Raw genomic sequence first — 27,812 nt, 5'->3', positions numbered from 1 at the left:
AAAAAATAAAAAAGTTGGTCCGTCGATTATTTTTTTGTTTGATTTTTTAAAATGGAGTGGTAATAAAAAGGGTAAACTAAATGGGCCGGCCCAAAATAAAATAAAGCTGTTGGTGGGTTGGCATAGGTTTCTAAATCTTCATCAGATAAGAATAATAAATCTGACAGCTCATTAACTGCCACGTCACCTTCATCCACATCTACATCAACGCCCATCCTCTCGTTTACTGTAAAAGTCAACCAATTGTTATCTGCCACGTCATAAGATGCTGTATGTCCATTCTCAGATATGTTCTTCGTTTTGTTCATATCCTAAAATTATTTTACTACACACTGTCACACATTGTCTTCTTCAAACAAAATTATTCAAATCAACACACCTCTATTTTGAGCTTTTAGGGAACAAAAACATTTATTTTATTATTATTATTATTATTATTATTATTATTATTATTGCTTTTTCTTAACAATATAAGCTACAATTTGAACATTGGAGGAGCTTTAATTAAGACCAACCATTTATTTAATATGTTCAAATACTCTACATTGTCTCAATTCATAATGTTTTTACTTGTATTTTCTATTTCTTTCATCAATTGTGCATGTTTTCTTTTGATAACAATTTAGAATGCCAAGAAATCAAAAAATCCATCAAACTAAACACACGGACATCTTTTAACAGTAACAAGAGAGGTTCAACCTCTAATTTCTAGAGAAAAATATTACATCAATCAATTAAAGTTAAACTCAGTTATTGATAGGAAAAATTTACAAATTCTTAAATTATATTGGGACAGGTTTTTTGATAACTCATGTTTATCACATGGAATGGAATGAATAAAAAATAAAATGGCAATACTCACAAACGTTGGAGTATTGTGAGTGCTTAACAATTTTTTTTCTTAAAAAAAAAAAAAAAACGGGAAAAGCGGTATCTTTATAGTGTAAGATAAGAACGAACTAAATTTGTTTTTAGATAATCTTCAATGTCACTACTCCTCAATTTCCATACGTAAATTCCCATTTCCATTTTTTCTCATTTCAATTCTTTTCCGATCCATCTGTTCCGAGGTCGTGGCCGTCAATGGCCTCCATCATCTTCCGTCGGAAGCTTCCGACCACACCTTCCCTTCTCCGATTCAGACTATTCTCACACTCCAATTCCAACACTCACCCTCCTCCACGCATCGACAAGATTCTCATTGCAAATCGAGGTGAGATAGCATGCAGGATCATCAGGACTGCCAGGAGGTTGGGCATTCAAACTGTCGCGGTTTTCAGTGACGCTGATCGGGATTCACTCCATGTCAAGTCGGCTGACGAGGCTGTGCACATTGGCCCTCCGCCGGCGAGGTTGAGTTACTTGAATGCTCCCTCCATTGTTGATGCTGCCTCGAGAACTGGTGCGCAGGTGAGTCTACGGTAGATGGAACGTTGGAAAATGTTGGAAATGCTTGAATTCTTACTTAACTTAATCTCAATGTTCTTTTTTCTCTAGTTGTTTTTTTCTTTCTGTTTTTGCTGTTTAGAGTTACTGTTGATTTATACTTGAATTTAGTATGCTATTTTTATGTTCAGTAGTACTCAAACGGAATTAGGAGAATGTATTTTATTGAAAGCAACTGATATGTCCATTAGAGTTTCGAGGATAACAAAGAGGAAATGATATTCTTGGTAAATGGAGATTTTCACTTCTCGGAAAAAGGTTCTCAGATGAAGGTCGTGGGAGGCAGAAATGTGATTATTTTGGACAATATCATCTTCATTGTTTGGGATGCCATACTGTGTTGGCAAGCAAATATGCATAAGGAGAAACTTTGTGTGTGGGGACATCCTCCAGCCAAAGGCAAGGACCTAGTGACTAAAAGTGTGGAGCCTATGCCCTGTTCTTGTTTGATTTTTATTTGTAGGACAAAGTTAATTGTGCGTTTTACATTTTTTGGGAAGGTAGTCTTTGATTGACTGAGTGAGGGACTGTGTAGTTGGGTGGTTTATTTTGTTCACCAATTTATAGATAACATTTGGCAAATTGTGTACGTACCAATATGCTGCTATAGTTATCCTGATTACCCTGACATAGGTATGAAATCATCTGTGTTTGGCGGCATGGAGTGCCAAGACTATAAAATGTGGAGGATTTGAAATTTGCAACTTAAGCACTGAAGGCTTCGTGCATATTTTTTATCCAAGCCTGTACACAGCTATAGGCATATAATCTTCTGTGTTTAATGTTGCCTATTGTTGGCATATTATTGAAAGCAATCAGTGTTTCCAATTGCAAAATTCAGGCTTGCAGGTATTAAAAAAAGAGAGGAAATGGTATAGCTGACTTTGTATGTGTCCATACTGGGAAACAAAGGAACTTGTGAAATGCAGGATTCACTAACAGACATACTGAAGCAAAACCCAGAAAATGATAAACACTGACCACTAACATTTTACGCATTTCAAAGATGATAAGCACTGCCTAACAAAACACAACAGCACATATTACTTGGATCACATCCTTTGGAGATGTGAGTTTGTGAGAGCCGTGTGTAATCACTTCTTTCAGACATTTGGCTTCTACCTAGCTTGGCATAGGGATACTTGTGATAGACAGGTGTGTTTTTTCTCTATATACCCTTTTGCGAGGATGGTCGATGTTATAAAATACAACATAATAGTTACTAACATCACTAACTAATATACTAGATTTGTGATTGCCTTCGCGATTGATTCATACCAAATAAATTATGTTATTACTAATTAACGCCATTTTTTCTGTGGCAACATCATCTTTACATTTTCTTCATTGTTTATGAACGTCACCAATCACTTAACTCAGGTTTTCTTAGATGGCCATGTCCTTACTCTGATTACATAAAGCATGGCTTTAAGAGTGGGCATATTATTTTGATACATAGGCTATCCACCCTGGCTATGGGTTTTTATCTGAAAGTGCTGATTTTGCACAACTCTGTGAAGATGAGGGCCTTACATTTATAGGCCCACCAATATCTGCAATTCGGCACATGGGCGACAAAAGGTTTGATAAATTAAATCTCTTTTTCTTGATTTTTTCCATTATGCTCACGTGGTAGTAGGACGTTCTTTAGATAACTGTCTGCAGAACATAACGTTTCCTGTCAACTAAACCTGATATTCTTCTTTCTCCTTTCCTTCCTTTCTTTCTCCTTTCCTTCCTTTCTTTCTCCTTTCCTTCCTTTCTTTCTCCATTATTTATTTATGTAGATTTTTTCAATTTAATTTTTATTATTTTTCCCTAAAAAAGTCTATAACGTGTTAAGTATGCATCCATTTCTAACCATGTGAAGGGTCACTGCTTGCTTACAACCAATTTTCCTTCTCTATTCTTGAGATATAATTGTTCTACTTGCCAATTAACATGTTATTTTACTACTCTTCTTCAGTGCATCAAAGCGAATAATGGGTGCAGCTGGTGTCCCGCTCGTGCCTGGGTACCATGGGACTGCACAAGATATTGATACTATGAAGTTAGAAGCAGACAAAATTGGGTATCCAATATTGATAAAACCGACTCATGGAGGTGGGGGGAAGGTGGGTTATTTCTTTGAGCTTAGATATTGTAAACTTTTTGATTTGTCTAAAAAATCAGAAATTTATGGAAGATTCACGGTCCATACATGTTTGAGTGTTTGATTGAGAGTTGGCAAAAATCAAGAAATATGAGGCTGATGACTGAGGACTGCTCCACATGCCTCTGATACCAAAATTATCAATAATTAAACTTTGCAACCATGAAGTGATAATTAGAAACAGTTATATGTGGGAAAATATGTATACAAGTTCAAACTGCGAACCAAGCTACAAGAATCAATCATCCAAACAATACGATCCTTCCATTTTTATTCCAGGCTGAGAGTACAGCATTTTTTTTCTAACCATGATATTATGCGAGATTTCTTACATGAAATGATGAAATATATTTTAGGGTATGAGGATTGTACATAGCCCAAATGAATTTATTGATGCTTTCTTGGGAGCTCAACGTGAGGCTGCAGCTTCTTTTGGCATAAGCACAATTCTGCTGGAAAAATATATCACCCAGCCAAGGCACATAGAAGTCCAGGTATTGTTCTTTGCTTTGATCGTTTGAAATAATAGTTTCTTGACATTTATCTGCTAATGTAGGAGAGTTTTTGTAATGTCCGCACACTAATATATGAGTACGTGTTTTTTTATTAGAAACAAACTTTTCATCATCCAAAGATATCCTTCCTTACACACCAAAGGAGGGGGAGATGTGATACCTTCACACACCAAAAGGTTACAAAAAAGATGCCTAGCTGGTGTCAGTTTGGGATAAGCTATAATTACCATACTATTTAGAATTAATAGACCAAGTAGAAGAAAGAAGAGTGACTAGGGCCCAAAACACCGCCCTGCTGGACTCATGATTGTTGAAGATTCTTGAATTCCTTTCAAACCAAAACTTCCATGTGTTGTCATTTAATGCTACAAATTTTCTCATCAACAAAGCTTTGTTTGGTTAACATGGGATGAATATTGTTGCATCCTTTAAGACAAAGCTACCGATTTCGACATCTTTTCTGAACATCTCATTTATATTGCTCTATCTTAGTTGTATACTTCTAAACCTTCATTTTTCTGAGTTATATAGCCTTACTTCTCTTGTAGCTCATTGGAAGCTTTCTTGTAGTTCCTTTAGATTGTTTGCTATTTTTTCATCTCATTCATATATGTTTCTTTTAAGAAAAGATGATGAAGAAGAAGAAAGCACATAGTCCACGGGAGAGTTTGACACCCTGGATTTCTCTTGTAGCCTCATATCCCATCCTCAGTTATGTATTCTGGACGAGAAGCATGGGAGGATTTGAGTTATAGTATTTTTAGTATCTATTTTCAGCAAAGATCGAGGAGAGCTTTTTGAATTAGTTTGGTCTCATTGCTCCTCTAAGTTGAGAATGTTGTAGTACTTATGGAGTTCCTCCAAATCTAACTTTTTGTGACAGAGAGAGGTTGTTGCTGACTGGCCCTTCCATGTTCTATGGAGAAAAGATGAGATGTTAAGAATTAGAGCAGTTTTTCCCAATGAAAGTGCTTGTTGTTACAGAGGAAGGTTGTTGGTTGTTTCCTGTGTATTCTTTCATTTTTTCCGAATGAAAGTGGTTTTCATCCATAAAGAGGAGCAGTTAGTCAAATTTAGTATCGGTAGTTGGAGTATGCAGCAATTTTAGTTGGGGAAGATGATCAAGCTTGTGGGCTGCTTTTATTTTTTGTTCCTTATTTCTCCAAGCATTAGTCTATACATTTTCAAATCAAGAAGTGAAAGGATGTTTAGGATTGGGAGCTCTTGGAAGGAGCTTAGGGGCGTGAGTTGGTCTCTTGTGTTGGTGCCTCTCTCTCTTTGCCTTGGAGTTCGTTTTATATCATTTCTATTAAACCACCAATTCACCCAAAAGCTTAAGCTGGTGGTTGAAGGCTGGGGCTTAAACACAGGACCTCCCTGGACTACCTGCTTTGTTACCATATTAAACCACCAATTCACCCAAAAGCTTAAGCTGGTGGTTGAAGGCAAATTTAATTATATATCACTAACAATTTCTTTTTCTTTTTCTAGTTTCATTTGCACTTGGTGTTGTATGATTGGCCATATTTTCTGTTTGGTCTTTTCTTTTACACCTGGTCTTCTACTTAACAAACTGGTCCTCTTATCAGAAAGTAGGACACTCTTCCTCAATACTCACAACCTTCCCAAAGTATATCATCTGACCCACTCAGCAACTTCCCTTGAACTTTAAATTGCAGATACATAATAAATGAGAATGGTAAGCCAGTTTGGTAAGTAGGAAAGGAAACTTTCTTAATTTGACAATGCATCTCCATCTCTAAAGACCCAAAAGAGATTTTAAAAAAACTACAAAATTTATTTATCATTTTTTTAAGTATGCTTTTGAAGTGGTAAATCGAGGGATAATTTCCACCAATCATTTATTGAAACAATAGGCCATCAAGACCAATATGTCGACCAATCATTTACCAAATCAATAGGCTATCAAGACCAATAAGTTTCCCATAGGCACAGTCGCACAACCACGCTTCAAAATCAATAAGATCATGGAACAAGGAGTTTCCTCACATAAGAACCCTCTCAATTAGTCTCTTTCGTTTTACATCTTTATGAATAAAGAGTCCTGTTTCCTTTTATGAAAAAAAACAAAGGTTCAAACTTTTTCCTTTTTGTTTATGCATTGATCTTTAGTCCTCTAATTTTGAAGCTGTAGATTTTTGGGGACACACATGGGAACATTCTGCATCTAAATGAGAGGGATTGCAGTGTGCAAAGAAGACACCAGAAGATAATTGAAGAAGCTCCAGCTGTAATGAGTGTTTTTCTTGGTAATATATTTTCTTTCTAATTTTATTCCGATTGTAACTAAACTATACATTGGTGCAGCCAAATGTTTTGGATGACTTCCGATCCCATTTGGGTCAAGCTGCTGTTTCTGCAGCTAAGGTGAGATCTACTTTCGTCACATGTAATGTAATGGTTAGCAACTGAGAAAACAACGCTTAAGATAGTTGGACTGAGCTTTTTTCATGTCTATTTGGAGCAAGCATCCATTGATTGGCACATGAGAGATGCTTCTGATTTCTATTGACTACTTAGTTAGTATAATAATTAATTTGGGTGTTTCTTTAGTACTTATCTAGGCAGAGGGTGATAAATATTGTTATTTCCCTGGTTTAGAACACCTCTTTTGTTTTCTTTTTCATTTTAATTGTGCAAAAGTCTTTCCATTACAGTAGGTGAGTTTTCTATTATTTTCCCCTTTCTAGGGATTCGAAGTGTACTTTCCTGATATGAATTTTCAATTCGGTGCATAAAGGCAGTTGGTTATTACAGTGCTGGGACAGTGGAGTTCATAGTTGATACCATCTCCGGTCAATTTTATTTCATGGAGATGAATACTCGCCTTCAGGTTCCTTGATTAAGCTTCTCAAAATCCTTTAGCAAATTATAACGGATATTATTTGATGTCAATTAGCTCTTGCATGCAGGTTGAACATCCTGTTACTGAGATGATAGTGGGTCAAGATCTTGTTGAGTGGCAAATCCGTGTTGCAAATGGAGAATCACTTCCTATAACCCAGGCACAAGTGCCCTTATTAGGTAGTCTTCTTTATCTTGAAATGCTGATGCACGAATCTTCACTAGATGCTGCAATTAGTATTACTATAGCTACGTATATACGGAGAGGCTAACATTTAGCTTTGCATTTGACCAGTTGATGTTTATAATTTTATTTTTATTTTTTAGATAACTTATTAAACACAAAATCAAAAGTCCAAAGACTCATCAGACATTTTTAAAATTCAGAAATCTATTAGACACTATATTGAAAGTTTAGGGACCTATTAAGTACAAACTTCTAGGTTAAGGAACTAAATTTGTAATTTAACCTACAAGTTTTTTTATGCGAGGTTTTCAATCACTTTCTATGTTTTTCTTTTTTTTTTTTGGTATACAAATCTATATTTTAAGGACTATGTTGGAGCATGATTTCATAAATCACCATGGATTGACTTAGTATTATGAGGCCAATAATTTGGAGGAATAAGATCAAACTCTCGTGTTCTCCTATCGAGGATTTAATATTCCTGCAAGTTTTCTTAGGAGCCAAATGGAGTAAGGTTGAGCAGTTATCCCATAAGGTAGACACTTGGAATTTCTAAAGGACAAATCACACTAAATGTAGAACATTTGTCATTATTGTGTAATACCCAAGCATATTTGTCCAACAATCCATGAGGATTCATATTTTCTTACTTGGCATATGAATTCATTAGCATCTTGTTGACATTGGCATGACTTTACTAGTTAAAGGTATATACTCTCAACCAAGAGCTTAGAAGTACGAGTTCTCAACCAATGAAGGATTGCCACCCTGTAAAGCGTGGGGTCAAATGACACCTTTTGACTTGAAGCCTAAAACAATTATATTAAAGATAAAATATTTATATATGGTGCTCATTAACGGATGTGGAAATGGAGGGTGAAATAGCCCCGACTTTTGATTACTAATACACCCAAAAACTTAAACCGATGGGTGAAGACAAATTTAATATTATATCATCTAACATTCCCTTTCACATTTGGGCTTGAAATATGTAGAAAATACAAGTGAATTTGAATGCAGGACCTCTTGGACCACATATTTTGGTACTATGTTAAATCATCGATTGACCATAAGTTAAGTTGATGGATGAATGATAATTTATATTATATCAGCTAACACTATTAAAGTATTAATCCTGACAAAATGACCTACTATGGTCATTTTTTACTATGGAATTGTTTATTCTCTAGTTTTGGAAGTCTTTGATAAATTTCATGAAACACATACTTTTGCAAATAGTATTTCACTTTATTGAACATATGGATTTATTTTTATTTTGTTAATCTTCCAATCATATGTATGGATTTATTTTTATTTTGTTAATCTTCCAATCATATGTATGGATTTATTTTTATTTTGTTAATCTTCCAATCATATGTATGTGTGTACGTATATATATTATTGAAAAATAGAGAACTTTTCGTAATTTTGTAAATTTGTTTCACATAGTTTACTGATATAGTGTGTGTTCTCAATATTGTGGACCTTGATGAAGTTAAAATTTGTTTTGTTTTTAGGTCATGCTTTTGAAGCCCGCATATACGCTGAAAATGTGTCAAAAGGGTTTCTTCCAGCTACTGGAACTCTTCACCATTACTGCCCTGTTCCTGTTTCACAGTCTGGTAGAATGTTTTACTTCTCTAGTGTAGCAAACTCAATCTTCAGTTTCTGCAATTAGAAAGAGATTTTATTGAAACATCCTAATATATTTCTTAGTAATGTTTGATTGCTTGCTACCTTTTACTTGGAATTTTCGTCATTCACTTTGCATTTTATATTTTCCTTTTTCTTCTTTCCTTTCTTTGTCTTAATTTTTGAAATCAACCTCTCTTTTAACAGTTCGAGTTGAAACTGGGGTTGAACAAGGAGATGCTGTTAGTGTGCATTATGATCCTATGATTGCAAAGCTTGTTGTTTGGGGAGAAAATCGTTCTGCTGCCCTAGTCAAACTAAAGCACTGTCTAACAAAGTTTGAGGTAAATCTAATCATAATTAGTTTGCTTTGAGGAATTTAGTATTTTACTATGTATTAGCAAGAAACAAAACTTTTCATTGATATAATGTAAAGAGACTAATGCTCAAATATTACTATTCAACTTGATTTGGGATGAAAGACATTTTTTAGTTGAAACTTCTCAATTTCACTGCCAGTATTTCAATGAGATAATCAGATAATATTCCAAGCAACTGGCCTGTTAAAGGAAATAAGAACAATTTGGAACTTGAAGCAGTGAAGGTGGTAGACTTGGGTGCCTCAATGGCTGCTACAGTTATTTTATAGCAGCGATTGATCAAGTTCCCTTCACGGCCAAATTTACTTGACATTATCATTTGATTGAATGTGATTATCTTGGTGAACATCTAATGATTCAATATATCTGCAACTCTTGTAGGTTTATGCCTAAAGCTTTTTTGACTTTGGCTTATACTTTAATTGACAGCAGGCTAAAATTGTCTTCCATTCTTCAGTTAGTATTTTGTAGTTATTCTTCAACTCTTCAAAAATCCAAATTCATACAGAATCATTGAGGTCCATTGCTCTCTCATTAGGTTGCAGGTGTCCCAACCAACATAAACTTTCTATTAAAACTTGCAAATCATCATGCATTTGAACGTGGGGACGTGGAAACTCATTTTATTGACCATTATAAAGATGACCTCTTTGGTGATCCTTCTAATCTTTTGATGGCGAAAGAAGCATATGAAGCTGGTGGATTTAATGCCTGTCTCGCTGCTTCTTGTATTGTCAGCTTGGAGCATTCTAAACTGGCTGAAAATTTTTCTGGTATTGCAAGTTCTTATCTATTTTTCTGATCTTAATTGCTTTAGAAAGCTGTTATTAAATTGAAAATTCTACATCTTTTCAGGGAATGATTTGCATTCAATATGGTACTCTCCTCCTCCATTTAGAGTCCATCATTGTGCTAGGCGCACAGTAGAATTTGCATTGGAGAATCAATATGATAGCAGTGCCTCAAAGCCGTTTCCACTTACAATCACCTACCAGCAAGATGGGGGCTTTCTAATTGAGGTATTTGTACTCCTCTAAGAGGCATGCTCAATTAGTCATGTAATTAAGGTTTTTGTTCTTTTTCCTTTTAATTATTGTATTGTTCTGAAACAAAGTACTTTATTTATTTATTTAATTTTTAAGTGAAAACAACCATACGGTTTTGGATCGTGGTAAGGCAACTCGTTAACAATTGCCTGAGTTCCTTCACCAGATTTAAGAGGTGTTGGACAAGTCTTTCTAAAGCTTTGGTTAGGCGCCTTGTTGTGGTGACATTGCACATTTCAATGTCTTTTATAAGACCATTACCAGAAGATACAAATATATCAATAAGATGATTATATGTGACATCACAAAATATCTTAACTTAGGTCTCATGCTTTGAGTAAGTTAGGAACTCTTTTTGGTGGCTTTGTGTTCTTGATTAACATGAGGCAGAGTGATTAGGATAATCCATTTAAAATCCCTATTTTCTTATTGACATGAACAATGGGGTTGGATATATTACATCAAGAGATAGAATTTGCTCCTTTCTATTCTGTGGAAAGTGAAAACCAATTTAGGTCTTGAATAATGGAGCTTCCACCATCTCATTAGCCTTTGGAGGGCTTTGTTCATGAATAAATTATGGATGACAGTAGTTCATTCACGGGCTAATAGTTATGAAATTTAAGGAGGGATATATGAATATAGGGGTAAAATGTAATTTTATGCACCTATAATTATGGACTGGTTGTGAAAGGTTGACTACTTGACTCACATTTGGAACTTGTTCGTGTGGTTTTTCTTTTTGGTGGCTCTCCTATTTGGTTTCAACTTGTATTTATATAGGACCTGTTTTCTCACATTAACTATCCTTAATGATAGCAGCTCCCTTGTAAAACAAAATAAAAATTATATTTATTTAATTCATGACGCTGTTTGTTTTCAACATGTGTACAGAGTGGAGAAAGTGGTTTTTCTGCGGTTGAAGTTAAAGTATCCCACCTTGGAAAACATAATTTCAGAGTTGAAGTTGATGGTGTTATCATGGAAGTTCGCTTGGCTATTTACTCAGAAGTAAATGATAGATCTGTTCCTATGTCAATTCGTTTTTCCCCACCCCATCTTCTTTTGTATTAATGGAACAATTTTTAATTCAGGATCAGATAAAGCATGTGCATATATGGCATGGGTCACATCACCATCACTTTAAACAGAAGTTGGGAATTGATGTAGTAGATGAAGATGAATCACAGCATAAGCCTGGTTTTGAGGCAGCATCCAACCATCCTCAGGGAACTGTTGTTGCTCCCATGGCTGGTCTAGTCGTAAAGGTTCTAATGAAAAATGGTGATGAAGTTGGAGAAGGGCAGCCCGTCTTGGTCCTTGAAGCAATGAAGATGGAGGTTTGCTGAACTGCTCGTTTTTTTAGTTTATTAATTATTTTAATGTTTTATGATTTACTTTTATCCAAAAGCATAAGTTGTAATAGTTCCACTCTTGAAATTGTCTCAGCACGTTGTGAAAACGCCCATAGCAGGACAAATCTATGGCCTACATGTTGCACCTGGTCAGCAGGTTACTGATGGGAGTATTTTGTTTAGTGTTAAGGTAAGCCATTTACCTTCATAACTATTCATGGATTATATTTATTATCTTTTGTGGGAGATTTAGATGCATACATGTTCATTATAATGAAATTATGAAACTATTTTTTTTATCTGTGTGTCTGGACCAACTTATGCACACTTCGACCTCGACTAATCTCACGGAACAACCCACCTGATCCTACAACATCTGGGTATCAAGGAAACTCATAGGAAATTAATTCATAGGTAGGTGGCCACTATGGATTGAACCCATAACTTCTTAGTTAGTTATTGAGACCTTATCTTCTTTTTTATAACTAGGCCAACCCATGATGGATAATGAATTTATGAAACATAATAAGCAATAAGCAGATCATAACTGATTATGATTACCACCCTTGTGCAAACCATCCTTCTGAAGGGTATTGCAGCACAGTTTTCTATTTTTTGCATACTTGTTATACTGTTGGCCTTTTCTTTTGGTTCCTATCTTCGAAACTTTTTATTTTAAGAACTTCCTTTAAGGAAATATGGAAGGACAACGAGTGGCTAACGTGAATCAAACTGCCAAATAGATTTGGATTTAAAAAATACTCATTCTAAAAGAGATCAATTGTATACTACTCTAGCTTCTACCTACTGGTATACTCATATTAACAATGAAGAAGAAAGAGGAGTATGGCAAAAAGCTGATGGGATAGAATAGAAGAACATCGAAATGCAAATCTCCAAGTCCAGACTTTTGAACCATCGAAGAACTTGAAAAGCACAATGTTCCATACTTTGATTGCGATGTTTAAAAGAAAATGCTGTAACTTCCCAACTAAAGTTGCCATAACATTATAATATAAACTAATCTCCATATAGTTAGACATTCTCAATGCAGATGGAGAGCCTAGACTTCATTTACCACTAAAGAGAGCTTGAATTGTATAAAGTTGGGCTTTAGAGGGAAAACTTTGTGGCAATAGATTTCACAAGGTTGACTGTTGAGTAAACTATTTGCACCTACCCTAGCTTTGTGCCACACTGTTCACTTCAACTTTGCATCGAGTGATTAAAGTCCGCTGACATTCCTCTAATAATATATTTCCAATAAGTCAGTATTACTCCCAGTTGCCAACTTTCTCAAGGGCTTGAATTTCCTCTTGATCTTTCAAAAGCTTGAAACTGTGGTTACTTTTTATTTTTGGATAAGAAAAAAAAGATGATATTGATTAGACAAAATCATACAAAAGGGGAGATGAGGTATCACAACATGCCAAAGATTTACAAAAAATACTCTCTAGCGGATATATATAAAAGATTGTTATTAGAAAAGAGATATGTCAGTAATATTTTACTTACTTGGAAGCCCTTTCTTTAGTTGGGGTGTCTTGATGGGCTTGTTTTTTACGCCCTTGTATTCTTTCATGTTTTCTCAATGAAAGTTTGTTTTCATAAAAAAAAAAAAAAAGATTTAGAAAGAGAACATTGATGTGGAGATCTCGATAAATTCCATACCTCATTGAGACCATTCATTTTCTCTCTGGTTCCTCTCCACAAATTCCATAAGGTTGCCATAATAAACATTAGATCCCAAAATATGGCTTTTATCCTTGAACGGATCCCAAATTAAGTTGAAAAATACCCTCGTCGTTTCTTTCAAGAAAACACCAACTAAGCCCAAAACACTTCTGAAGTCTTGCCCATAAAGAACTTGCCCAAGAGCAAAACAAGAAAATATGGTGGTGTTTTTCTCCATTCAATCTGCACATCACACACCAATTCGGAGATGTAGAACAATTTGGCCTTTTTCTTTGAATAACATCCCCTGTATTTAACTTCTCTTGTACAAAGACCCATAGAACGGCTCACTTAGAAATTTTAGCCCTTCAAATCACCTTTGATCGATAAATTATCAATAGGAGTCCGGTCAGTGCATACTTTCTCAGTTCTATGAATTGATAAAAAAATGGCCATCTTTGTTAAGGATTCAAGATCTGAATCCTTTAAAGCTGATGGAAAGGGCGACACATTGATTATGCCTTAAAATATGCAAGAGGGTAAGACTAGTTGTCAATCCCCCTACTATCAAAGTCGTCTATCTAATTCTTTGTAGCCTACACAAATGTTTTTCCGGGTGGGGGTTGTCAATGGTTCTAACCTTTTCTCAAAATTGGGGTCGGGGTTGCTAAATAGGCCCATTGTGCTGTTGCCACCAATGTTGGGAATTGAGTTGGCTGACTTACTCGAGCGACCGTTGATTGTGGATTTGGAAACCACATGTATCTATTTTCTTTTAATTTTTAATTTTTTGATTGTTCGTCAATCCAACGTTGTAGATGTACTGTGTTGGTTTGAAGGCGATAGCCTTGACCACTTTCTACAAGGATAGCATTCTGTCAGTATTTTGACCCATTTTTTTAACCCATTTTTTTAACGCGACTTAAATATTTAGGCTCAATTTTGAAATGTTGTTACCACTTTGGAATTGGTCTGTAATATTATTATTACTTGAATTAGACTGAGTTTTGATTAAATGTTGAAATGGAATTGTGGTTGGTGCAGAAAAACTGAAATAGGGGAGCATCTCCTTTCATGGCAATAGCAATGTTTTTAAGGTAGGCTCATTCTAGCTTCTTACTGTGACGACGATTGAAAGGGTTCCTCCGTTACCTCTTTTCAGTTGAAAGAAATCTTGAATATCTCATTGTGAATAAATAAAAAAAACGTCACCTATCAATTTAATAAAGTAATTATCACACTCAGCTTCTCTTCAGTCTTCATCACATCAATTCTCACTCGTCTCTGACTATTTCCTTAACTTGTCATATTATTGCACATCATAGTGATTCTAGTATTGTTCGAGTCAGACAATCTGAAAATTTTAAGTTAAATGATAAGTTCTTTAAGACCATATCTATTTAGTTCTATAGTTTAAAAAGCATTTAAGCGATGTATATTATTTTTTATAATCAAGTAAAAATCGGTTAAGACTTTCATTGGGAGAATGTTTACTCTTTCCCTATGGACTCATGGAATGAGACTATTTGATGCCATTTCTCTAACATCCGCTCGTGGTTATGTGTAACAATGATGTCAGGGGTAGTTTGTGCAAGGCATCAAACCAAGAATTCCTTAGTTATTTAGTGATTGGTAAAAGTAGGTTAGATGGTCAGCCTTAGAATCCCATGCTCTAACGTTTTCTTTTTGTGGTGTGTACTTTTTCGTGTCTGTCTCCTAATTTTTCTTGGGTTCAGACTCGTCTATGGGCTTCAGAACTTACTTGGGGCAACTCTCACCATTAAATTGATTTATCAAATCTATTCATTTTACTCCTAACATAACTTTTTGTTGCTGCAATCCCAAAACCACTCCATCACAATTGTTTTTCTTAAAAAAAAAAAGGTTCATATATATGACCATAGTTCTGTATTATGTACACATTAGGATTATTGAATTTCCAATTGAGGAAAAAAGCCTATAGACTTGAGAAGTTGGCAATATTGAATAATAATAGAGATTTGAATTCAAATCACAAGCAATAATTCAAGCTAAGCTACAACTTTTCAAAGGATCACTCAATTCCATTGACCACATAACCTAATCTCCAACACACTTTCCCCACTTTTATTTTCTAGCATCATCCCAATTTGTTGAGTTCTATCCTTATGATTGGAATCCAATTACAATTATTTGAAATGATAATTGATTTCTTATTTGGTTGCTGATTTGTTAAATTATTGATTTAAACAATTGTTATTTTTTTCTTAATTCTGTGAAATAAGTATGGTTAACATGTAGCCCTGATTCGCAGATAGCAAATATATAAGTTTTCGAATTTTATAATTTAAACAGTGTAATTTTGAAAATGATAATTTCATATTTTCAACGTGCTCAAATTTTGAATTTTAAATTTTAAAATGTAGAGTTAAATCAGTGATAAAAACGTTTAAATTTACAATATATATAAATTTTATTTTTCTAAAAAAGGTATAAATTGTAATAAATTATATGATATTACAAAATAGTAATTATTTAAATATTTTTTGAGAAAGCAAATTAATAATAGTTTAAGGTCAGCTAAGTATTATCAATGGTCAACTACCCTTAATAGTTTCATGATTAACAAATATATCATATCAAATACATTTTAAACCATTGTTCAACTTAGAGTTCATTTTCTAATATCCTGTCAAGTACATATTTAAACAGTTGCTCTTCTGTTTTTATTAAAACTCTTGTTATCAAATTTTTGTATTTTGATTCTATATTAAACAGGTCCTTAATTTCTCTTATATTTGGATCTCTCAACCCACAAACATATTTTTTTTAATTTGAGTATTATATTGATGGTAAATTAAGTTTAGAGCCTATAAATTATATATTAGAAGTTTGACAAATAGACATTGTTTTTATACACCAAATGCACTAGAAAATGTTCTTGCTTTGTTATGCTGACCAGAAGTATACCAAATTTCTGTACATTAATAATACATACATATATACACATACACATACATACACATACATACATATATACACATACACATACATACATATACATACACATATACGTATATACATATACATATACATACATACATATACGTATATACATACACATATACATACATACATATACGTATATACATACACATATACATACATACATATACGTATATACATACACATATACATACATACGTATATATATACACATATACATATATATTCAACATTTGGTTCAACAAAGTTGATGAAAGTAATAATTATGGAAAAAAAAAACGAACAGCAATCTCAAATTTTCAAATGTAATTTTGTCTAAATCATAAATGAGGGTTGAGGTGGTTGTAATTGTTTTCTAATTCGTTCAATAATTTACTTATCTTCGAATGAATTTTATTTTATAGCTAAAAAAACCATCCTTTAGGATTTCAATCAATAATGTTTTAACAATTGTTTGGTAATAATATAAACAAAATAATTACGAAAGATGAAATAAAAGTATATATATATTAAATATTTTTTAATATAATAAAATAAACTAAAAAATTTACAAAATAGAGTAAAAGTATATCAATGATAGACTATCAGTGTCGATAAGTGACATTCAATATCTTTAATGATATCTAACATTGATAAAATTTAAAAATTTGTAATATTTTATAAATATTTTAGTAGTTTTGTCATTTACAATCGTTAAATCGTTTTCCTATATATAAAAATAAGTGTAGTTTTGATTAATAATTAGTGATGATCAATGGTTTAAAAACTAAATCTAATTTTAGAAATAATTTAAGATTTGAAGCAACCAAGAAGAATGTAATTTTAGGTATTGAATATATATAAGAAATGAACCAAATGGATTGGATAGATTCAAGTTTTGGAATAATGTAATTTATAGGAATAGTGCATAAAAATAATATAGTGGATTAGAATATGATGAAAAGGGATATGTATTTGAAAGGTGAGGAGATGACTTTTATATTTTAAAAGGATATAAATTGTGGAAAATAATAAATTTCATTTTCATTCATTACTTTACAAATGCTTTCAACAATTTTATGGATGACTTTTTGAATTGCTACAAGTGGTAGTGGGTGTGTTTGCTTTTAACCCTTTCTTTCTTTCTTTTTTTTTTCTTTTAAAAAACAAATCAATCTATACCTTTAGATATGGTATTCGTATTCCTTCAAATTAAAACGTGAATAAATTTTAGATATCATCTTTTTCTTTGTCAATATCGTGAGTATCAGAAGAGGTTTATGTACATCTCAATTATTGTTACAGAACAATTCACTGAACCCTAAAATATTTAGATGTCAAGAAAAAATTCGTAGAATATTTATTTATGGATAAGTGACTATATTGGATTGAATTCATGACTGTTTAACCCTTTTATCGAGATAAATAAGATTTTAAAACTATTCTATACAATTTTTTTGAAGAAGATATTGAAATAATATTTTTAAAAAAATATTAGAATATGATGACTAATGATTTTTCATTAATATGGGAGAGTTTTTTTATTACTTAAAAGAAGAATTACGTATTAATTTTTAACTTTTGAACCTTTTAAATCAAATACGTACAGAGGAATCAGATAATTCATTTCGAGGTCGATAACAAAAACACAACACTAGTTAAACTATGCTAATTTTGACTACTACTAGATTATTGATATAATATGAAATTAGTCAATTACTCATGATCAACTTAATTTTTGCAATGAAAACTTAACATTTGAGGTGAAATTGAAAATAGTAGATAAATTGGATGAGATTTAGAGTTTTCCTTTATATTTTCTTATATGGTTACAAATTTTCACCAAACTATTAAGCTAAAAATATGCGATTTTTTTAAAAGTATATGCCAGAATCAAAGGAATATTTTTAAATATAAAAAATATCACGATTTATTTATGATGGATTGTAATAGATCAATATAGACTATTATTTTTATCTATCCGTATGATGATGGACACAAATAGCGATCTGTATTGATTTATTGTACATGATCTACTACAAATTAACTAAATTGCTATATTTTATAAGAATATACTTAAAAGTTTTGTTATTTAAAATAATTTTTGGAATTGAACCAAGAGAAAATGAATTAGAAGTTAAAAAGGGGAAGAAATAAAAGAAATTGAAAAAAGAAAAAAGAAGGAAGAATTAAGGTTTGAAAAATGGTCAAATGTAGAATTTTGTTCTAAAAAGGAATATGCTCAGCATCCTATTTTATTATCAAATTCCATTTACACCCTTCATTCATTTCAACCAATCATATTTCTCTTTTATTTTTTATTTTATATATATATATCAGTCTTTTCATATATTTAATTATATATTCCACTTATTTTTAGTTATACTACAATTTATTTTGAAAATATTTTTGACTACTCCTAGAAGTTTTTTAGAATTTGGAATTTATCTTTTAACGACTATAAGTGGTTATTAATGATAGAAATCGATAACACATTTCTCAAATTGAAAGCTTAAAATCTATCACTAATAACAGTTGTCGATGATATTCGTTGACAGTAGCTATTAGTGATATAAAAACTTAAAACACATTTTCCAAATTGAAAACTATTATCGATAGTCACTATCATTAATAGCAATTGATAGCATACTTTTCAAATTGAAAGCTACCACTTGTAGTAACTATCAATGATATTAGTTGATACCAACTATTAGTGATAATAATTGAAAGAAATTATCGTAGTTTTTAATCTTTACTAATTTTTGTATTATATATGCAACTATTTTATCCTTGTACGATATAATCTATTATTTTTAGGTCAATTTTTGTATATAACGAAAAGTTGACTTCTATATTGCAAAAATACTTCATATTGTATATATAATCTAACAATCAATTTCTCTCCTAAGTAGGAGTTTTCATTAAACCTCTTATAAGTTTCTATTCACGTTTTCATTAAACAAACTATATACAATAAAATTCTTCAAAAACCACAAATTAGATTTCTGAATGTAAGAAAGTTAAATGCTACATTAAAGAAAAAAGAAAAGGTTTGAGTTGACAAAATGTTTATTTAATTATAGAAGGGTTGATGATTAGGCCTCATATAAAAATGATTAATGTTGAGTCATGCCCCCATTACATTTTCTTTTAAAGAAAAAGTTAAGGGTATATTTACAAATTAAATTACATACATAATTTAAAAATTAAAAAGAAATGTGTCACCTTCTAAAAGAAAAAAAAAAAAAAAGAAAAAAAAAAGAAAAGAAAAGAAAAAGTCTTACCATTATTATTTATTAATTATGACTTTTCTTTCTTAAATGTTATTGTTGAAATAATTGGACATCCTCACAAATAATGCTTTATGTAGGTTTTACTATATATGCTAATATCTCTTCAAAATTCTTAGACCATGAATTTTAATTTAGATATTGCCCAAAAATATAACATTGAAAAGGTTCCTTTTGCTTCTCCCTCAACCCCACATAATAATTCACATTTAAGTTTTCCTATATTTCCCAATTTAATAACCCAATATTACCCTATCCTCAAATTTTATGAAAAAAAATCAAATAGTATATGGTTCATTATTTTACTTAAAAGGTGTTATCTATATGTATTTGATTCATATACAAACTTTCATTTTTATGTTTAATAAATCTCAAAACTTACAAACTTTTGTTTAATTTCTTACTTTTCTCTTAAAACTTCATTTAATAACTTAATAAAACTTTTCACCTATAATCAACACCAAATATATAGAAAGTTAAAACACTCTAGTAGATAATTTTTAAAGTTTAGGGAGTTAAAGTAGTAAGCACAAATCTAAAAGTTTTTTTTTTTTTTTTTTTTATGGACTAATTAAGCTTGTATTATATCACAAAAATGAAAATAACTCAGTTAATATGGTGTATGTACTATCAATCTCAAAATTAGAGGTTCAATTCTCCAACTCCACATGTTGTTTAAAAACAATTATACCATGAGAATATATAAACACTCAACAAAACATTTATCTAACAAATTATCCAATCTAAATGAGCTCGTTAAATAGAAAATTAGTAAACGGTATGAGTATGACTTGTTGGCTAAGCATACATCATTGACTAGAGGTCCAAGTTTCAAATTTTTCAACCTCATGTTGTTAATTGAAATAATAATAGTAATAAGGATGAGAGTTTAAATATCATTTTGATCTCTAAATACTTGATCGATTCTTTAATGTTAGTTTTTATACTTCCAAATGTTGTTTTATGCACTTTTTAATAAATTTTTAAAAATTTAGTACGGTGCAAAATTGTTGTTAATTCAAAATATTATTATTATTTTAATCAAATTTAAAGAATTAAATTTAAGATGTACTAAAAACATAGACTAAAATTGAACTTTTGAGAGTACAGGAATTAAAATAAAACTATCCAAAAGTAACAAGTAAAATGGATAAAATCAATATATTGGAAATATGCGTCATTTTATTTAAAAATATATAACAATCCTTTGTTTTCTATAAAAAAAGAAAATGATATTAATAATAAAGACACGATTCAATTAAATTTTAAAATCGTGAATTCCATGACATTTGTTTTTTGCAATGTACTACAACTTGGAGATAGAGGAATTGAAATTCAGGCATTTTGTTATTGAGTATATATAGGTGTAAATTGAGTTAAACTCATGTTGGTAAAATAAAAAGGATAATTGATGTAATGCAAAAATGTATTCTATTTGATGAGAAGGTTTGAGGGAGTAAATTATATTAATATGATTAAAAGAAATTGAAATATTAATTGAATATGAATGATAGAAGAGAAGAGTGGATATTGAAATGGAGGGGCGGCAGTAATTAGTATTAGGACAGACAATAGGATGGAAAGAAAAAGAAGTAAAAGCTTATAGGGTCCCTTCAAGGAATTTCATAAAAGAAACCAAATGTTGTACGGAACATTCAAGAGGAATAAAACTAATAAATTAAAAAACAAAACAAGAATTAAATAAAATACCGTTAAATCCGTTGAAGGCAAGGCAAGGCAAGGCAAGGCGTGGCGGCGTATGCGTATCATAAGCCCCAATTTTGCCTTGTTTTCTTTTCTTTTTTTTTTTTTTTTAGTTTTGGAAAGAAAGTTCATTTCTTTTGCATATTTTTTTTTTAATTTTTGAGGGGAAAAAAAATCTTCTTTTTTCCTCCTTTTCCCATTTAATCCATTTTCCTATTGTTCTTCGTCAATCTACTTTTATTTTTATTTTTCCTTTTTTCCGATTCTGTACTCGCCAATTTTTTGCTCTGTGAATTGTTGTCCACAAAAGCTGCCTCTCCCTTTCGCTTTCCTTCACCAATTCCACAATACCCATTTCTCCTTTTTTCTCTATTTCTCTTGTTTGGCTTCTTAATTACAACCCCTCTTCGTTATCTGTGAAGGGGTATTTGCCTTCTTCATTTCTGTTATTGTTTCTTTGATTTTGATTGTTTTTTCTTACGATTCTGCATATGGGTTGATTTTCTCTAGGCTTCTTTATCGCCAAATTTGCAGAATTTAGTCGAAGATACTAAAATTTTACGGTTCTTAGCTCCTAGATTTGTGGGGGTGGCTGGAACAGTATTTGCTAGTCGAGTTTTTAATCTTCCAGTACCATAATATTTTACTAAACGTTTGAGTTCCTTGGTTAACCTTCTTTATATAAAAGAAACAAAAGAAGGGCTGAGAGATTATTGGTTGTTTGTTTGTTTTGTTTTTTGTTTTAGTTGATTTCATGGTGGTTTCGTTGAACCGGTAACTTACTGATTTTCTTGTTCTTGTCATCTTCATCAAGTTTTTTTGACCAATTTGTTGGTTTGGTTTTTATTGTCTTCCATGCGTTTGTAAAAGTTCCCCAGTGTTTTTCAAAATTCCTTTGTTATCTTTTATACTCTCTACTTTCAATCTATCTGTCAGTAAAGCTTTATTGAAACATGGATTTAGCGAATGCGGGCGAGGCTGGCAAGGCTCCGGTGGCTAATCAAGTAGCTGATATTGTTTCTGCTAAATCTAGCAATACCCAAGAGAATGAATTGGGTTCAAAGTTGGGGACAGGAAGCAAAAGCAATAGGGATATGGTATTTCGTGCTGATAAGATTGATTTCAAGAGTTGGGATATTCAGCTGGAGAAGCACTTGAGCAGGGCTTGGTCAAGGGACAGGGAAGTGCCTGCTAAAAAGGAAGTATGGGAGATTGACTTGTCTAAACTTGATATCAGATATGTTAAAGCTCATGGAACTTATGGTACTATTTACAGAGGAAACTATGATGGCAATGATGTTGCAGGTAATTTCCACCTTTTTTTAGAGTATTTTTTCACCATGTAGACAATCCTTGTGATAATTGACCATTTGTTCTTGATTAGATATGGAGCAGTTTTCAGAGGAAACCATGTGTTCTAGATTAGATATGGATTTTTTCCTTTATCCTTCTTGTTTGCATGTACTAAATAGCCAAATCATCTGTGGAAGTATTATGATATCCTGATATATAACTTTTTGAACCTGACATAGCTAATTATGTTTAATCTGATAGAGTGTGCTTATGTCTAACTTGAGTGCAAAACAACGTTGAATGTGGTTCCCATTTAGGTTTTCTGTCCTACATGAATACTGCTCTGAAAGTTAAAGAATTGAAAACATTTTGGAAGTACTTTCAGCTCCAAACACAAACGTATCCTGCTTGTTAGATTATTATTATTGGACAATTTCATCAAGTTTTTGTTTGCTTTATCGATTTATGATGATATTCTCTGCATACTGCAGTGAAAGTGCTTGACTGGGGAGAGGACGGTGTTTCCTCAGTCGCTGAAATTGCTGCTCTTCGAACATCTTTTCGCCAGGAAGTTGCTGTGTGGCATAAGCTTGACCATCCAAATGTTGCAAAGGTACAACTTCAAGTTATCTTTTACTCGTAGAATATGGTATCACACTATGTCAAACAAATCAAACCATTCATTGTTACTCTGATGCTGTTCTTTACATTTTCATCCAACATCATAGGCATGCTTAGAGATTATGCTAACAGGGAAGGCTTTCATTCTTTACATTTGATGCTTGCACTATCCTAAATGTTCAGATTCTCAAGATATAAATTTCGTTTTACATGATTGGTTCTCTTACCTAACTTTTAGAATAAGAATCCATTCAAGTTGCTCCTGCTGAAATGTCTCACTCTCAAGTCTTAACTAATCCTTTTTGTCTGTTCTGGGGTTTCTGTGTTACAAACTTTGTTTCTTCACTGTGTTTGATATGTGAAGATCAAATAATTATATGAAATTTCTGTTAGTTTTATGGAGCATCAATGGGGACGTCAAACCTTAAAATCCCTCCCAAAAGCTCATCGTTCGACAGCAACCAAACTTTTCCTTCAAGGGCTTGCTGCGTTGTTGTTGAGTATCTTCCAGGTGGAACACTAAAAAGCTTTTTAATCAAAAATAGGAAAAGGAAACTTGCATTTAAGGTTGTGATTCAACTTGCATTGGATCTTTCTAGAGGGTAAGTTAAAATTTATCTTCGATAAATCACTCCAATATGCCAATGATTTGGATTTTGCGTTTTGAGGCAATTGCTTATTTCAATTTCGCAGTTTGAGTTATCTACACTCCAAAAAGATTGTACACCGTGATATTAAAACAGAGAATGTTCTGCTAGATGCTCAGAAGACTCTGAAAATTGTTGATTTTGGCGTTGCTCGAGTCGAAGCACAGAACCCCAAGGATATGACTGGAGAGACTGGCACCCTTGGTTACATGGCCCCCGAGGTTTCATTTTTCTCTAAAATCAAGTTCTAGAATGTACTATTAAGATATTATGATTGATGTCTTGATGAATGGTCGTCATTAACAGATCCAATTCTCATTTGGGTTGCAATTGTTTCCTCTTGTTGAGTGAATAAAGGAATCTAACTAACATTTTTTCAACAGGTCCTTGATGGTAAGCCTTATAATCGGAAATGTGATGTTTACAGTCTTGGTATATGTTTGTGGGAAACATATTGCTGCGATATGCCTTACCCAGATCTCAGTTTTGCTGAAGTGTCTACTGCAGTTGTGCGGCAGGTATGTTTGTTCCATAAACTACACAATTATTTAGATCCCATTTGGTTTTCTTGAAATGAAGTCTATTTTTTTCTTAATTTCTTATCACTGTTTGCATCTTTCTTAAAAGGAGTTGAATTATTTGTCAAATTCCAAAAACAAAATCAAGGTTCTAAAAACTACTTTGTTTAGTTTTCAAATTTTGGGTTTGTATTTGAAAATATTGATAAAAGGTAATTAACGTAGCAAGAAATTTAAAGGTGGAAGAAGTGTTTGTAGGCTTAATTCTAAAAAAATTAAAACCCAATAAACAAATGGTTACCAAGCGGCGTCTTAGTTTTCTTCGAAACTTGTGACTTCTTATTGTTTATACTAAATATACAAAAGGGTGTAATCCAACTTCCAAAATAAATTTGTAATATATCATCATTTTGAGTATTATTTGGTTCTTTTGGAGTGGGGAGGAGGTGTAGGTCGGCTAGTTTGAATTGGCCATTGACTTCTATTGTTGAGCTAATCAATAATTTTTCGTCATAATTGGCAACTACTCTCATGACCTATTTAGAGAAGACTGTCCTTTTAAGACTTTGATAGGACATTTGATCATCGAAATAGACAGAAACATTAGTTTTTGTTCTTACTAGTTTCCCATTTATGGACCTTTTCTTTTGCTTCATGTATTCAAAGATTTTATTGAACAGAAAATTTCTAAGTGGTTTGCTCAAACTATTTGTTTCCATGAAAGGAGGAACTTTAGTTCAAATGTGAAATGGGAGAAAATTCCTTGGTTACATTTTTACAAACATGTATGAAGCAACTGTCAACAAATTAAACCAAGGCCTTGTTTGAAAAAAAAAACCCAAGTAGTTATCAAATGGGACCTAAATCCATGTTGACAAAATTTCTTAAAATGATGAACTGTGTGTTGTATTCGAGAGAAGTTGATGTACCACAAGTATTTGTGGGTGTGTTTTGAAGATGAATTCATGCTTAAAAATTACTTGCAACAGAATTTACGACCGGAAATCCCTAGATGCTGCCCGAGTTCGTTTGCAAATATCATGAAAAGATGTTGGGACGCAAATCCAGAAAAGCGACCCGACATGGATGAGGTCGTAAAATTGTTGGAAGCCATTGATACAAGTAAAGGGGGTGGCATGATTACCGACGATCAGATTAGTTGTTTCTGTTTCCGTCCGGCTCGTGGTCCATAAATTTCAACATCATTTGCTACACCATTTACTTGCAATTGAAGATGGTTCAGAGAAGTCGTTAAGCCAGATGATCCATCACGATACTCATTGGTTCATACAGTACATTTCTCAAGGTCATGGCTTTGGGGTTTCATAGTATGAACTTTTGATCCCAAATAGAAATTTAGAATAATCATATGTCGACCATTCGTTGGTGTAATTATGTTTTATTGCATAGTTTTGCATTCTTATGAATGTTTAGTTACAAGGAACAGCTGATTGGACATACATATATATTTTTTTGGCTCCAAACTGGTTTGGCATTCTCATTATTCTCATTTTCCTTTCCCTCTCCTTTATTAACTCTTTGCTTTCTGTTGGATATAGGTACATATTTGGACACCGTTCAGTGCATATTTAGTTAGGTAAAAGGAATGACAAATTAATGAAACAACCCTAGCTAATGTTCTTTCATGTTTTTTGGTTTTAGACTCTGCAGAATCGATACTTCACTCCATCAAAAAGAGTCCAAAAAGTAATTTCTCCGATCAATGAGTAGACTTTGGAAGAAGTTTTACTTTTCTTGATCCTTTTAAATCGTGTATTACTGTCTGTTTAAGTGAAGACTTGCTCAAATTGATTTTTATGTCCAACTTTGATATTTGAAAATATTTCTTATCTGACTCCCTTTAGAATTTGAGGACATTTAGTTGTATAACCTATAGAACATACCTTATTTAAGTAAGATGTGTTACAGGAGTAGTTTGTTTCTTTGTTTTTATTTTATTTTTTTCTCTATAGAAACAATTGCTTTTATCGATAATGAATGAAAGAATACAAGGACATACAAAACCCCCAACCCGTATAAGTTCTACTAAAGAAAAGGTTTCTATTTGAAATGTTACAAAGACAATAAATAAATAAGTAAAATAAAAATCGAAGTCCAACGAAAAACATGGAAACATCATGAAACCCAGACACTAGGGTACATCACGAAAGAGTCACTAAGGTTCCTCTTCAGACCTCAAAATATTTTGTTGTTTTTCTTTCCGAAAGATCCCAAAACAAAGCACATACTCCAACAAACTACAAAAAACGACTTTTCTTTTTAAAATTTAGATGGAGGAAGAATTCCATAATCTTTCGTATTAATGTCGTACGATTGTCGAGTAAGCGTGTAAAGCTTTGAAAATGGAAGCTATTATTTTTGTTTTTCCTTCTACAATATTTCATTTGATGTGTTGTGTGTTGCATTTTGATGCTTCTACAATATTTCATTTGATGTGTTGTGTGTTGCATTTTGATGCTAACTTACAAGAGTTGTTTAAAGGATTTGACTTGGAAAAATTTATACACCACTAGGGCCAAGGTGTTGTCCATTTCATGCCTTAAATCAAACAATTTAGATTACTCATCAATACTTTATACCAAACATAAATTTGGTAGCCACTTGTGTATTTAAAATGAAAATCCTTCCAACTTGCAATATCCAAATTGAAAACAACTACTAAATTTTTTCTAAAATATTTCAATCTTAAAATTAGCACACTTTTGACTTTTTCTAAAAGAAAAAAAAAATAATAAAAATGTTATTTTATCTAATTCTTTTTCTCAAAACATTTTGGAATATAGCAAAATAAATAAATAAATAAAAACAATTTACAAAATATAATAAATACTAACCAATTCTTTTTGGTAGATTAAAATTTTCTTTTTCTTTTTTTGCTAATTGTAAATAATTTTAACCAAGTGCTTTCCTATCCCTATGAATTCCTATTTTTCAAACTTATTTTAAATGATAAATTTGTTTGGCAACAACACAATTCTTTTTGCTTTTATATATGTTTGTGAATATTTTAACTTATTTTTTTTCCTTTTTGCAAAGGCATAAATTAAATTCATTTCTTATAATCCAAACTCTCAAAGTGTTTCTCAAAAAAAAGAACCTTTCTAGATTAATCTAATATTTTTTAAATATTTTTATTAATTTTTTAAAATAATTTTTTATCTTCTAAAATTTCCCATCAAGTTTTACTGAATCAACTTTAAATTAATTTAATACCTATATTAAAAATAATGGAATGGTGTCTTTATCATTCTAACATCTGGTTAATCTAAATTTTGAGATCGTATCAATTTAAATTTTGAAATTTTAATTGTTCTAATTTAAATCTCAAACTAATAATCATATCAAATTAGACTACAAACTTTTATGAGTGTACTAATTTAGATCTTAAACTTTCATAAATGTATCAATTTAAACCCTCAACTTTTATATTCAAATAAAACACAAATTGAAGGTTTTCTTTCCCTCTATGCTTCTTCTTTGGATTTTTCTGGTTCTTTTTTCT

The 27,812-nt window shown here is 32.0% G+C and overlaps 2 protein-coding genes across 5 annotated transcripts; both read left to right on the top strand.

Annotated features, from left to right (window-relative positions):
- The first annotated feature begins 916 nt into the window (after positions 1-916).
- LOC103492640 (methylcrotonoyl-CoA carboxylase subunit alpha, mitochondrial) lies at positions 917-14,507 on the top strand. Of its 3 annotated transcripts, XM_008453079.3 has the most exons (16): positions 917-1,410; positions 2,906-3,027; positions 3,413-3,560; positions 3,955-4,092; positions 6,269-6,364; positions 6,442-6,501; positions 6,875-6,967; positions 7,047-7,158; positions 8,683-8,787; positions 9,005-9,141; positions 9,716-9,950; positions 10,033-10,196; positions 11,118-11,234; positions 11,318-11,563; positions 11,673-11,768; positions 14,297-14,507. In XM_008453079.3, exons 1-16 carry the CDS (start codon positions 1,084-1,086, stop codon positions 14,303-14,305), a joined length of 2,205 nt encoding a protein of 734 aa, XP_008451301.1. In that variant the 5' UTR covers positions 917-1,083; the 3' UTR covers positions 14,306-14,507. The 3 variants fall into 3 exon arrangements, with proteins under 3 accessions (XP_008451301.1, XP_008451302.1, XP_008451303.1); XM_008453080.3 differs by lacking the exon at positions 6,442-6,501 and having other exon boundaries at positions 963-1,410; positions 6,269-6,383; positions 6,879-6,967; XM_008453081.3 differs by lacking the exon at positions 2,906-3,027 and having other exon boundaries at positions 1,223-1,410.
- Positions 14,508-21,220: 6,713 nt separating this feature from the next.
- On the top strand, positions 21,221-25,773 carry LOC103492874 (serine/threonine-protein kinase STY13). Of its 2 annotated transcripts, XM_051080187.1 has the most exons (7): positions 21,420-21,634; positions 22,174-22,515; positions 22,995-23,116; positions 23,518-23,726; positions 23,818-23,992; positions 24,155-24,289; positions 25,279-25,773. In XM_051080187.1, exons 2-7 carry the CDS (start codon positions 22,305-22,307, stop codon positions 25,480-25,482), a joined length of 1,056 nt encoding a protein of 351 aa, XP_050936144.1. In that variant the 5' UTR covers positions 21,420-21,634; positions 22,174-22,304; the 3' UTR covers positions 25,483-25,773. The 2 variants fall into 2 exon arrangements, with proteins under 2 accessions (XP_050936126.1, XP_050936144.1); XM_051080169.1 differs by having other exon boundaries at positions 21,221-22,515.
- The last annotated feature ends 2,039 nt before the right edge of the window (positions 25,774-27,812 follow it).

Source organism: Cucumis melo, chromosome 1 (genome assembly GCF_025177605.1).
Source record: "Cucumis melo cultivar AY chromosome 1, USDA_Cmelo_AY_1.0, whole genome shotgun sequence".
Classification (NCBI taxonomy): Eukaryota; Viridiplantae; Streptophyta; class Magnoliopsida; order Cucurbitales; family Cucurbitaceae; genus Cucumis; species Cucumis melo.
This window is presented reverse-complemented; position numbering and strand designations above follow the sequence as displayed.

Bases quoted from the DNA above. Each gene is read 5' to 3' on its own strand.
- LOC103492640 (XM_008453079.3), top strand. From the start codon at position 1,084: ATGGCCTCCATCATCTTCCGTCGGAAGCTTCCGACCACACCTTCCCTT. The intron at 3,561-3,954 runs GTGGGTTATTTC...AATATATTTTAG, and splicing joins CTCATGGAGGTGGGGGGAAG to GGTATGAGGATTGTACATAG. The intron at 4,093-6,268 runs GTATTGTTCTTT...TTGAAGCTGTAG, and splicing joins CAAGGCACATAGAAGTCCAG to ATTTTTGGGGACACACATGG.
- LOC103492874 (XM_051080169.1), top strand. From the start codon at position 22,164: ATGGATTTAGCGAATGCGGGCGAGGCTGGCAAGGCTCCGGTGGCTAAT. The intron at 23,993-24,154 runs GTTTCATTTTTC...TTTTTTCAACAG, and splicing joins TTGGTTACATGGCCCCCGAG to GTCCTTGATGGTAAGCCTTA. The intron at 24,290-25,278 runs GTATGTTTGTTC...TACTTGCAACAG, and splicing joins CTACTGCAGTTGTGCGGCAG to AATTTACGACCGGAAATCCC.